At 45.5% G+C, this 13,602-nt stretch overlaps 1 protein-coding gene across 1 annotated transcript in view; it reads left to right on the plus strand.

The window, feature by feature from the left end:
- Nucleotides 1-13,602, plus strand: part of ANKRD60 (ankyrin repeat domain 60) — a 64,030-nt gene that overhangs the window by 25,377 nt on the left and 25,051 nt on the right. Inside the window, exon 3 of the mRNA XM_069651075.1 lies at nucleotides 1,195-1,360. Within this exon, the coding sequence (XP_069507176.1) occupies nucleotides 1,195-1,360 (166 nt within the window). The remainder of the gene's footprint in view (nucleotides 1-1,194; nucleotides 1,361-13,602) is intronic.

The following is a 13,602-nucleotide window of genomic DNA, read 5'->3' on the forward strand; positions in this document are numbered from 1 at the left end:
CAAGTTCTTTGTACCTTCCTAAAACCACTCTCCCTTCTAAGATAAGCCTGGCTGCTCTGCCACCTGCCAGTACAGTGCGTGGTACAGACCTATATTAAAGTTGGAGTTTCTGTATTGCCCAAGAGCTAGTCTTATAAAGTCTTACTAGGGTGGACTTTAGAAGAACTGTCCGAACACTTACCCAGAGGCAGTTGGTTATTTGCTTTCCCTACGTTAAAGGAAAAATTATAATTTGCAAGTGATTTATCCTCCTATATTTTTCCAGTTGTATTAAAACTAGGCGTCTGTGTTATGAGAAAGTAAAAGGAAACCATTATTTTGACACTACAAATTCAAGTTAATATATATCAAGAGAAACTTGTAGAGCTTTTGTGCTTTATGAAAGTGTTTGTGTGCATTGATGATAAGAAGCATGGCAGACCCCCTCATATTATTATGGATATCATAAAATGATCATAATGAAAAGTGGTGAGGAGAGGGGTCTGATAGCATCGATATTTTCAAATCAGTATTATCCTGAATCCGGGACAACTTGTAGCAGAAGAGCTATTGTGATTATTGCCCAATTTTTCAGTTGATGTTATCTTATTTGTTTTTTATACTGCGCTAAGTTGCCACCTTACTAGTCCCAGAGCACTTAGGCCCCTCCAAGTGTTGGCATATTTTGCTCGAGCCAGGCGTATCCGGGCCGTAGTCTGCGGAAGGAGAAGGAACAGCGTTGGGTAACATGCAATAAGTGTCACAGACCAAAGCAGGTAGAAGTGAAGTGCTGAGGGGGGATGGGTGCATGCCATTCCTGCTAGGTGGACCATAGTATTTATGATGTAGGAAGATGGATTCATTTTAATGTGTGGGATGGGATTGATTGAAATGCATTACAGGGCATATTTGGAATAATACATACAACCTGAAATGAGGCTTTTTCGTGCTAGCACCCCACCATCGCGAGTGAAATCTAGCAGTGTCTACTATGAGGTTGATCTCAGCAGGGTTGGTGGCTAAGCAAGTCATTTATCTGCTTTTTACAAGCACAAATAATTTCAACGTAGAATGTTATGTGAAAATAGCCATACTGGCAACGCTGATTTCAGCTGAAAATCCTTGTCATTTGGTTAGCACTCGTGCCATTAACACTTTCTCAAATCTAAATGAGTATCATACAAATCCTAACCTAAAATCTGTTTGTTTCTCCAGCTTCAGCGTTTAGGTGTCACTAATGATTCTTCGTACAACACCCCAAACTCTGAGCTTTTGGGTCCTAAGCAGAAGCTGGACTGGATTGCACGAAGAGCCTTTGTGGCATTGTATGTTTCAGCCCACCGGGGTCATCTTGAAGCAGTGAAATATCTTCTACAGAATGGTGAGATGGGCTTTTTCCTACAGAAGTACACCAATCTCCAGGCAGCTCTGCTATTAGTTACTTTTTATTTAATTTTAATGGCACTTTTTATAAAGCTCTTTTCAGAGTTTCAATTACAACAAAAGGATTTACTGATTTACAAGAAGTTTAAAAAGGTATAAATAGCCACTAGGCTCATAAAGAGAAGGTGGAGTAAGCAGGGTAGGCAACCCAAAAAAAGAGGGCCTTCTCACCAGTTCTAAGGCACCATATGTTAGTGATTAATATATGCTCAACAGCAGGAAGCTACTGAGGTTTGGGGTGCGGCAAGAACAGTATAGTATGATTGATTTGCAAATGGAGGAGGGGGGAAGGAAGGGGGGTGCAAGGGGTTGCAAGTGCAACGGGAGGCAAATGGAGAAGTGGGGGTGGAAGATAACTGCACTTAAGCCTGAAACCTGATGGTGAAGAAGTAATTTTATAGATGTGAGATGAGGGGAATATTGGGATATGTAGTTTCCCTACAATAGGGGCACCCAGCACATTTACAACTAATTTGAAAAGGAGAAATAGAATATGCACAAAGTTCAATGGAAAAAGAAACATTAGTCATTTTAAAGATTTCTTCAAAGTTAATGCTTTAGAGGACGACTGTGCCGAGTTCAGGGATGTCAAGTTACCTTCTGTGAGAAACCTGAAGGTGTCTCAACCGCTAATCCCCAGGGATCTGTCATCCAGGTGGCCAGGACACAGCCGTTGCTATTGGATCCAGTTCCTGGGGGTGGACCAGTGCAGGAGGATCACCTGGATGAGGGGTTCTCAGGGAGTGGAAGTGGGACACCGATTGGGTGAGGGTGAGACGCGGTACCCCCTTCCTTATAACACCCTTTTCCCCATCCTACCCCGTAGGATATTCAGATGTTCTACCCCCCCTTTTCCAACAAGAACACTTTCCTACACTGTGACAGACAATGGATTAACACCACAGCCATTTACGTGACATGTCCCAACGCAAGGGTCAGGCAGAGGCAGGCAATTGACCATAACTACGCACACCTAACAGGCCTTTCCCTTCCCCACAGGGATAAAAGGCGGAGCACAAGAGCACACTTCAAGCAAGGCCAAACGCATGAGGAAGCAGCTATTCTGGACTGGCAGTTCAAAAGCAGGAGAAAGGCAGTGAGACCTAGAGCGCCGACGACGAGGAGGGAATTGCTCTGGCCCTGTTCAACTCGGACACGTGAAGCCTCCGAAAGGGAAATCATAAAACCGCGAAGTCCAGCTGGCGTGTGATGAGACTGGTGTCAACGGCACATGGGGCCCTCCCACGCTGATAGCCAAAGCGGGGAGAAGCGCTTGCCGCCGTGGTGCTGTTGTTGACTCCCGAAACAAGAAACTCCAACATTTCAGCACAGCCGGTGAGTCAGAAAGGACTGATAGTAAACCAAACTGTGCTGGTTTCAAGGTTGCAGGCAGAAACATTGTTGAACAAAGAACGTGTTTATTTGAACTTTAAAGAAACCTGAGTAAAGGTCTGGAGGCAGAGTGGGCCGGCGCTGCGGGGGCACTCATTCAAAGGACTCTAACTGGAGCCTTTTTGTGCTGTTTTGTTGAAACTACGAGAACCAAGAGGCCGGCATGAAGTGTCAAAGTGGTTCTATGAGTTTTGAGCAAAGCCCCTTGTACACTCAAAAGTCTTTGACATATTGAGGAAAACTGAGTGAACTGTGAAATTGGCAAATGTGAACCCGACTGAGGGATGCTTGCGAAATGGCGTTAAACAGTGATATAACCCTGAACATTGTGGTGACAAGCGTGAACCCGTCTGAGGGATGTCCACAGTGAAAAGTTGTTTAAAAAGTCATTGAGGCTTTTTGAATGATATGTTTTTGAGTGAAAGGCCGTAGTGAACCCAGCTGAGGGAGGCTAACGCTGAGAGAAGGATCGAAGCCCGGCCGAGGGGTCCAAAGGCGAAGAGTAATCGCCCAGCATGAAGAGTTATTGAAGACAATTGTTTGTTGTTTATGGTCCATCAGGCCTTCTAGGGCAAGAGACTTTGCAGAAAAGAGACTTGGCCCCAGAAGGTCCTGGTATCATTGAAAGGAACCGTAACCTTGTGCTGGCAATGTCCAGGAGTGTGTGGTGCTCAAGAGTCCCACCTTGTCCCATGCTAAACATGGGGAAGGGAGACCCCAGCCATACCATCCTGACTTATCATTTGGTGAACACTTCTTTCATTTCTTGATAACATTATCCCACACTATTTTGTAACTTAGTGGTAAGGATTGGCAATAGGTTTTTTAGTATAGGCCCTTTTTTATTTGACAAGACGCAACTAGGACTGCCTTATTATTTTTTAATGGTCGTAGCTTGCTCCCATCTTAGATTTAGATTAGGCATTTTTCTCACCCATTATACAGTTTAATAAACATCCTTGAACTGTGATCACTTGTCTGTCTTTACTGTTGCCACCATGAGTTCTTTACATATGGTGTCAGGAGTGGGATGTGACTCAATTGGAACTAATTGGGGAACCCTATAATTTCAGAAAAGTAGTCGGAGAGCTTCTAACCCTTCGATTGCCGCCAAGGAATCAATAGTTTTTGTTATCTGTAGCAGTAGGAAAGCTATTTTCCACCCTGGGAGAAGAGGAATGATTCCTACAGACTTGGTTTTAATACCCCCTCTGGGGTGTTGTATAAGATTGGCCCCGAAATCTGGTCTAGCATGGAAGTTCGGGATAGACATTTTAGCAGGCGTCAGCCATTCTGACTTCCGGGGAGGTGTACAGGTTCTCTTACAGAATCGTGGTGAAATCCCCTTTGAAGTACGTCGTGGAGATCAAATTGCCCAACGAATTTTAGAAAGGGCTCTATGTCCTCAGTTTAAAGAAAGTGAACCAGACAAAATAGAAAGTGGTACTTTAGGCTTTGGAGAAGCTGATAAACCTAACATCGAAGATAGGAAGGGAGAAGAGCCTACCATCTATCCCGACCTAGCCTTTGCCCCGCGGAATTGTTCAGCTCTCGCTGAAGCTTTTCTACAAGCTATTCCCGAAGGAGAAGGCTTAGAGAAAAGAAGCCCCTTTTTCTTCTTAAAACAAGGATTACTTCATAGAAGAGGGACATCTACGGAAGGCTTAGTAAAGACACAGCTGGTAAAACCCAAGAGCCACCAAAAGGTTGTGCTAGAGATTGCGCATTCCTATCTTACCGGGGGAGCACTTAGGACAGTCTAAAACCCATGCACATATTAGTGGGAAATTTTACTGGCCAGGTATTCATGCTGATATAAAAACTTTTATCCAGACGTGCGAAATATGTCGGAAGACCAGCACGCACATCCCATTACCTGCCCCTCTGAACCCATTGCCGATCATAGAAGTCCCTTTTCAAGATTCGGATGTTCATAATTGGACCTCTAGAAACATCCAGGCTAGGCAACAAATCTGTCCTCGTGATTGTCGACTATGCAACCTAATATCCCGAAGTATTGTCAATGTGAAATAATACCAAACAGCAAATCCTTAAACATCTCCCACCGTATTTCTCGAGGGTCATCTTTCCCAAAGAAATACTGACTAGGGTTCAGATTTTATGAGTAAGCACATTACAGAAGTCCATCCATATCCCCACCTTGCAAACTTGTGTGTGGCATCCCCAAACAGATGGCTTGGTAGAAAGATTCAATACAACTCTGAAGTTAATTCTCCAAAAATTGGTAGATGAGGACGGGAAAGACTTGGGATCGAATTATCCCGTGGGCTCTATTTGCAGTAAGGAAAACTCTTAAGGCCTCCACAGGTTTCTCTCCTTTTGAGCTGCTCTATGGTAGAGAACATAGAGATGTCCTCGACCTGCTCCTGGAAACCTGGGAAGACCGAGAAGAGGCACCCATTCCCTTCTCGCAACCGCCACCAGAATGCGAGAACATATGAAATTGGTTTAAGATCTAGTCTGTACTCGTATGGAAAAGGCCCAGAGCCAACAAAAAAGCACTTAAAACAAGAAGGTGAGCTTTAAGATCATTCTCTATAGGACAAAGTACTGGTCCTCTTACCCACCTCAGAAAACAAGCTTGTCTCCAAGTGCCATGGACCCTATGAGATATTAGAACGAACGGGAACCTGTACTAATAAAGTAGCCCAATCGGACAGAAAACAGAAGGTCCATTTGTAGCATGTAAATCTCTTGAAAGAGTGGAAAGAGAACCTCTTAGCCACCCATGCCAAAGTACTAGCCTTCCTGGTTCCAGAAGAGATAGATAACCTTTTGAATTGATTCCTCCAGAGCTATCTATCCAACAACAAGAAGATCTAAAAGATGCAGTTACATCATTTCCCAGTGTAGTCTCAGAAACATCAGGAAGAGTAAAAGGCACATACCACTATATTAGAACTCCTAAGAGAAAAGTGGTTTATTTAAAACCGTATAGACTCCCAGAAGCCCGTTAACAGATAGTGATTGAGGAAGTCTGCAAAATGTTGAAAGCCAATATTATCGATCAATCTCCAAGTCCATGGTCCTCTCCTATCGTGTTGGACACTAAACCTGACAGTTCCTGGAGATTCCGCATAGATTTCTGTCAAGTTAATGCCATTTCGGACTTCGATGCCTATCCCATGCCACGCATCGATGACCTCATTGACAAACTCGGAGCAGCCACCTTCTATCCACCTTAGACTTAAGGTACTGGCAGGTTCCTGTATATGGGCCAGATAAGGAAAAGACTGCACTTTCAACGCCGCTAGGACTGTTTCAATTCAAAGTCCAGCCACTTTCCAATACCTCATGGATAAAATTCTGCAACCCTGCTCTGATTTCTGTGGAGATTATATTGACGATATTGTCATTTATAGTAAGCCTTGGGCCTAACTGCTAATTTAGCTAAATGCGGACTGGCCCAGACAGCCGTAAAATGGGAATGTACAGCCTCAACATGAGAAGGTGAAAGCCGTCTTGGATACACCAACACCCAAGACCAAAAGAGATCTTGGAGCTTTTTTTTCGGGTTAATAGGATATTACCGTAGGTTTATCCCCAAAGTTTTGGACAAAACGGCTATGCTGACAGATAAACTCAAGTATGCTGAACCCCAGGAACTTCATTGAAATGACAAGGATGATATATGTTATAACACCTTAAAACAGACTCTGTGCTGGAACCCAATCCTGAAGGTAGTCGACTTCTCCAAAGGGTTTCTATTAAGGCGGATGCCTCCCTGACAGAGTTAGGTGCAGTCCTGTCCCAAGTTTGCAACGGATTAGAACACCCCATCTTATTTGCTTGACGCAAGGTTTTGCCACGTGAAAAAAATGACACTGTGTTGGAACTAGAGGCCCTGCCCATCAAGTGGGCCATTATCCATCTTAGATACTACCTATTAGGAAGAAAGTTCATACTCGTTACTGACTACTCACCCCTAGTTTGGATTAACAAATGGAAAGATTCCAACCCTCGGGTCATGCAATGCTTTCTAAACCTACAACCCCATTGTTTCACTGTGGAAGACCGAAAAGGCAAAGACCAGGGAAATGTAGACTTCCTTTCCCGGTTCCCCCATGAAACAAATGCGGCTACATCGTGTGGAGGAAGGTTATGTGACAATCCTGATGGTGTCTCACCAGCTAGTACATGGGGATCTGTCATTGAGGTGGCCAGGACACGGCCATCACTATTGGATCAAGTTCCTGGGGGTGGACCAGTGTGGGAGGATCACGTGGATGGGCAGGAGGGTCCTTGGGGAGTGGAAGTAGGACACCGACGGGTGAGATGCTGTACCCCCTTCCTTATAACACCTTTTCCCCATCCTACCCCGTAGGATATTCAGAAGTTCTACCCCCCCCCCCTTTTTCCAACACAAACACTTTCCTACACCGTGACAGACAACAGACTAACACCAGAGCCGTTTACCTGACATGTGTCAACACCAGGATCAGGCAGAGTCAGGCAATTGACAATAACTACGCACACCTGACGGCCCTTTCCCTTCCCCACAGGGATAAAAGACTGAGCACAAGAGCAGACTTCAAGCAAGGTCGAAAGCATGAGGAAGCAGCTATTTTGTACCAGCATCTCAAATGTAGGAGAAAGGCGGCGAGACATGGAGGGACGATGAGGTGGGAATTGTCCAGGCCCTTTTCAACTCAGACCTGCGAAGCCTCCGAAAGGGAAATCAAAAGACCGGGAAGTCCAGCTGGTGTGTGGTGTGACAGGTGTCAACGGTACATGAGGCCCTCCCGCACTGATAGCCAAAGTGGGTGAAGCGCTTGCCGCCGTGGTGCCGTCCTTGATTCCCGAGACAAGGAGCTCCAACAGTTCAGCACAGCCGGTAGTCGGAGAGGACTGATAGTAAACTGAACGTGCTGGGCCCGAAGTTGCAGGCGGCAACATTGTGGAACAAAGAACTTGTGTATTTGAAACCCCTGTAAAGGTCCAGAGGCAGAGTGGTCCTGCGCCGTCGGGGCGCTCCATTTGAAGGACTCTGACTGCAGCCTTTTTGCGTTGTTTTGTTGAAACTACGAGAACCAAGAGGCATTAGGAGAGGCCGGCATGAAGTGTCAAAGTGGTCCTACTAGTGTCGAGCAACACCCCTCGTACACTCAAATGTCTTTGACATATTGAGGAAAACTGAGTGAACTGTGAAATTGGCAAATGTGAACCCGACCGAGGGATACCTGCGAATTAGGGGTAAACGGTGATATACCCGTGAAGAATGTGGTGACAAATGTGAACGTGGCTGAGGGATGTCCACAGTGAATAGTTGTTTAAAAAGACATTGAGACTTTTTAAACCCTACGTTTTTCAGTGAAAGGCCATAGTGAACCCGACTGAGGGAGGATAACACTGAGAGAAGAGTCGAAGCCTGGCTGAAGGGGTCCAAACGTGAAGAGTAATCGCCCAACGTGAAGTTATTGAAGACCCGTTTTGTTTGTTGTTTATGGCCCATCAGGCCTTCTAAGGCAAGAGACTTTGCAGAAAAGGGACTTGGCCCCAGAAGGTCCTTTTATCGCTGAAAGGAACTGTAACCTCGGGCTGGTGAGGCCCAGGAGTGTGCTGTGCTCAAGAGTCCCGCGTTGTCTCGTGCTAAAAACGTTTGGAAGGGAGACCCCAGCCATACCATCCTGACTTATCATTTGGTGAACACTTCTTTCTTTTCTTGTGAACATTATCCCACACTATTTTGGAACTTAGTGGTAAGGATTTGCAATAGGTTATTTAGGATAGGCCCATTTTTATTTGACAAGACGCCACTCGGTCTGTGTTGTTATTATTTGATGGTCGTAGCTTGCTCCCATCTTAGATTTAGGTTTAGATTAGGCATTTTTCTCACCCATTATACAGTTTAATAAACACCCTTGAACTGTGATCACTTGTGTCTGTCTTGACTGTTGCCACCATGAGTTCCTTACACTTCCCTGATGATTAGCTGCATGCAGTGCCCTTCCAGTGAGGTGGCAAGATCCTTTGGTAGCTGTCCCTCACCATCATCTGATACCTTCCTCACTACCCCTCCCACCCCTGTCTCCCACATCTGGGTTCTGATTACTGAGCCTTCCAGTCTTGTCGAAACCCCAGGCCCTCCCCAGGACTAGCTGTCAAGCAGGGAGGCTGGCTGGATCCATGTGACTGGCGTGCACCTGGAGCAGGCTTAGACTAGGCCTTCTCCATCCACCTAGTGGGGGACACAGACTTGCAGACTGCCACTGAAGCCATAGCAGATCAAGTATCGTTGGCCTATTGTCCTTCCTGGCAGATGCTAAGAGAGCATACGGGTCCTGCTTTTGCCCATGGCTTTCATGCGCCATAGCAATACAAAGAGGATGTCCGTGCAAATGTCGGCGTCCTCCTTCAGTGCTGATGGATAACCTCTGCAGCACTTATTGACGCGCCTCCTGATGACTAATATAAATGATCCCTGAAAGATTGGGAAGGATTTCACTGAGTAGACACTTGTAATAGTGTTGATACTGTAAGGAACTCATGGTGGCAACAGCAAAGATGGACACAAGTGATCACAGTTCAAGGGTGTTTATTAAACTGTATATGCGGGTTGGAAAAACACCTAATCTAAACCTAAATCTATGATGGCAGCAAGCTACGACCATCAAATAATAATAAGGCAGTCCTAGTGGCGTATTGTCAAATAAAAGAGCCTATACTAAGAAAAACCTATTGCCAATCCTTCCACTAAATACAAAGAAAGAGTGTGGGAAAGGATTTACTGGAAAGAAAGAAGTGTTCATAAATAATTCAGGATGCAGTAGTCGGGGTCTCCCTTCCCCACGTTTTGAGCATGGGACAAGGGGGGATTCCGGAGCACAGCACACGCTCAAGCTTTCCCAGCACGAGACAACAGTTCCGCTCTTGGGTAACTGGACCTTCGGTGGTTAAGTCTCTTTTCTACAAAAAGTCTCTTGCCTCCGAGCACCTGATGTGCTTCCAAATATAATAAACAAAAGTTCCTTTCTGCTTGCAAGTTCGGTGATACCTTTTCACCCTTGGATCTCCCTCTTCCGGGCTCAGACCTTTCTCGAATGTTAGCCTCCCTCCGTCAGGTTCACTACAGCTTTCAACACAATCTAATCTGCGACATTCACAAATCTTAATGTCTTTTTAAACAGTTAAGTGTGGACATCACTCTGCTGGGTACACTCTTGTCAACACACTATTTATCAGGACTTTTGACTTTGCCCCCTCTTTACCGGCATCCCTCTGTCGGGTTCACTCTCGCCAAATTTGTGAACCACTGCATTCCTTGCACAGTTCTTATGATGCAGGATTCACTTCCCTTAGCTTCACAATCATCTGTTAGTCAAGGACTTTTCACTGTAGAGAGGATTTTACTAGACCCCTGTATGACCACTTTGATTCCTTTCTTGCTTTTCCCAAGGCCTTCTGGTAACGGTAGTTTCAACAATAAGGTAATCGGCCAGAGTTACCCAAGTGAGCACCCACGTGGTGCCTGACTCCTCTATAGCTGATTTTCCCCTTTCGTATCAACACTGCTTTGTACTTTTTTTAATTGGCCGTTTGCTACTTTGGTTCAACACAGTTCGGTTTCATATCGGCTCGCCCCTCGACTCTCTGGCTTTTATGAACCGCTTGGCCTTTCTTGTCTCTGGAGTCAAGGCTGGTACCACGGTGGCAAGCGTCTCTCCCCGGCTGGGTTATCAGCAGAGGAGGGCCCTGTGTACCGCTGACATCTGCTGCAACACACGCTGGCTATTGTTTGCAGTCTTATGATTTCTACTGCTGAGTTTTCAGAGGCCTTGGTTGGAAAGGGCAAGGTCGATCTCCTTGTCACCCTCTCAGTCTGTGCCGTCTTTCTCCTCCTCTTGAACTGCCGTGTGGAGTTAGCTCTCTCGTTGTGCCATCTGCCTTGCTCGTCTTTTGCTCTTGTGCGCCACCTTTTAACCCAGTGGGGAAGGGAAAGGGCTGTCACGTGTGTGTGATTCTGGTTAATTGCCTGACTTTGCCTGACCCTTGTGGTGAAACATGTCAGATAAATGGCTCTGGTGTTTGTCTGTTGTTTTTTGTGGTGTGTGAAGTGTTCATGTCAGAAAAGGAGGGAGGTTAGAGTGTTAGAGTATCCTATGGGGTAGGATGGGGGAAAGGGTGTTCTAAGAAGGGGGATACCGCATCTCACCAGTCAGTGTCCCACTTCCACTCCCGAGGACCCCCATTGCAGGTGATCCTCCCTCACTGGACAACCCCCAGGAACTGGATCCAATAGCCATGGCTGTGTCCTGGCCACTTGGATGACAGATGCCCGGGGACTAGTCAGGGAGACACCTTCAGGTTTCTCACAACACTGATCAATACATCTTCTCCTAATACAAATACTCATAAAAATAATGGTCCGTAAGTAGGAGCTGTTATAATATTTGTACAATGCGGATTCTATCATCACTAGCGGCCGCAATCCCAAGCTCTGGTACAACACTCAACGACTTGCAGGCCTTACCCCAAGGTTTAAAAGTAATCTGACATTTCCGAACTATCAAGAAATCAGAAACAGTTGTGTATATTTGATAATTGTTGGAGTTGGCAATCATGGAGGCTTATGGTCTCCCTTTGCCATGTTTCCATTAAGCTGGAATCCCACAATCAAGTACTGCTATCACAGACCTCTTATTCCATGAAATAAACTCTTCTCCCAGGATAACAGTATTCACCTGGTTTTATCTTGCTAGCAATACCATGCTAACCCAGGGAGGTGAAAGAATCCCTATTCTAGGAAGTATAAAGGTCCCAGGGAGAGTCACCCTCCCTTACAATTGTACTGTCCTCTTTCAGGCCAATCAGAAGAGTTCATAGTACGGAGGCTGACTTCCATAGACACCTTTGGTCAGACCACATCTCCCCTGGAGTTGCTACCACCACTACAGCAGGACAACATTCACTTTTCTACTGCTGCAAGTCCAGAGCCCCATGCGTCATTCACCCGGCCCTCTGTGTTACCGATAAGATACTGGTCTAATAGGCTACTGATCACAAAACCTCAACCAGGAGTAGCTGTACCATTCACTTCTATGCAAGCCTGCCTCTCCAAGCAGCACTAGCCTATGCCTGAAACAAACACATGGAAATTGGGCCTAGTAAACGCGCGCTATGCTGTAAAAGGAAATCTATAACCATTGTGAAGCACCAGGAATGAAATACGGACACAGAGAACTTGATTTTGGTTATAAACTTTTATTGGAGCAAAAAGGGGTTGGAAAATACCTCGCTATTCCTATCTAGGACGTTTTCCCTACCCCAACTAAAAACTAAGGGGGGTCTGTCCTTTATCAAGATGTCCAAACAAAAATTGTGTCCAAAATCCTATTTTGGCCCTCACACTCTAAAACTAACTCTAAAGTGCAAAGGGTACAGTCTCTGGTTCTCACAAGTGCACAAATGTTCAAATCCAACACAAAGGTGTAAATAAAACCAAAAGGTTCCAAATGGACCATGTTCACAGTTCCAGGGAATGGCTCCCTTCCCAGGACTCCTTTTATTAATATGACCAGTTCAAATACAGAATAGTCAAGTTCCTTGGAACCCAAGAGGATCACTCCCTCCTCTTGGCGTATTCATGGTTCTCAGGGAAATAGCTCTCTTCCCCAGGTTTTTCTTTACCTTCAATATAATCCAAAATCTTAAGGTCATATATCTTCCTAGGGATTCTCTTTTCACTGTAGTATTCTCCTTTCTTCATTTATAACAGTTCACACTCTCAAAGGCATTGGCCTTCCTTGAGATGCTCCTTCTTTTATTACGTGTTCACACACACTGCTCCTGCCAGGACTTTACTTTACAAACATTCAGCTTCACCTGGTATACTCTCCTGCCAGAACTTTATGCTATGACTTTTCCTTTTATCCATGAAATGAGATTAGCCCACCACTGGCATATCAACCCTTTTTTCATAGTGTTTGTTTTAATATTCGCTTTCTTTTTCACCAAAGGGTTCTTGGCCCTTTTCTCAAGAGCATTCACTTTTACTTTTGCCTTCTTCACTGCAGTATGCTCCACAAAGACTAACTTCCTCAATGGCCTCTCTTTGTGCCTCTCGCTTAGTTCTTATGGAGCGGCACACACTTTCAAGCAACCCTGTAACCCATCTGTCTTCCATGGGCTTACCGGTAGCTCCTCACATTCCTACACTTTGGTTTTCTTCACTTTGCATCTCTTGCTTTAATCTTAGGGAGCTGCATATGCTTTCAGGCAACCCATCTGTCTCCCCTGGGCTTAATGGTTGCTTCTTGCGTTACTTCGCTTTGGTTCCCTTCAGCTTACTGCCTCGGTGTGTGTCCCGTTAGCCGCTACGCCTTCACAGTGTCCTTTTCGACAGTGCTCGGTACCCACTACCTTGTGTTCTCGGGCAGCGAAACGTCTCCACACTGCTTTCTCTCAACACTGTTCGGACTCGCCTCCACACCATTTCCCATGGTGTGCTTTCCCTCAGTGTGGTGCTCGGCAGCAGCACAGGTTGCGGTGCAGCCCAGCATCTGCAGATATCTATTGTAGTCAGCTGTAGCGGATTTAAACTTTGCAGCATGGATTACATAGTTTCCAAAGACTAGTCTGTTGAGTTGGCATACCGGTTTTAGCCATCTTCACTGCTCCTTTGCTCTTTCTCATCTCAATCATTACGAGGCTGTTCCTGGTATGACATTGAAGAAGTTGATATTGGATCTTATTGGGAGAGATAATTACTGCTCCCTGCCTCTCCCTCATTCCAGGTATATACTGTTATTTGTGGGGTGTTTGGGAATA

This window comes from Ambystoma mexicanum, chromosome 3p, assembly GCF_040938575.1.
Source record: "Ambystoma mexicanum isolate Mex_15411 chromosome 3p, UKY_AmexF1_1, whole genome shotgun sequence".
Classification (NCBI taxonomy): domain Eukaryota; kingdom Metazoa; phylum Chordata; class Amphibia; order Caudata; family Ambystomatidae; genus Ambystoma; species Ambystoma mexicanum.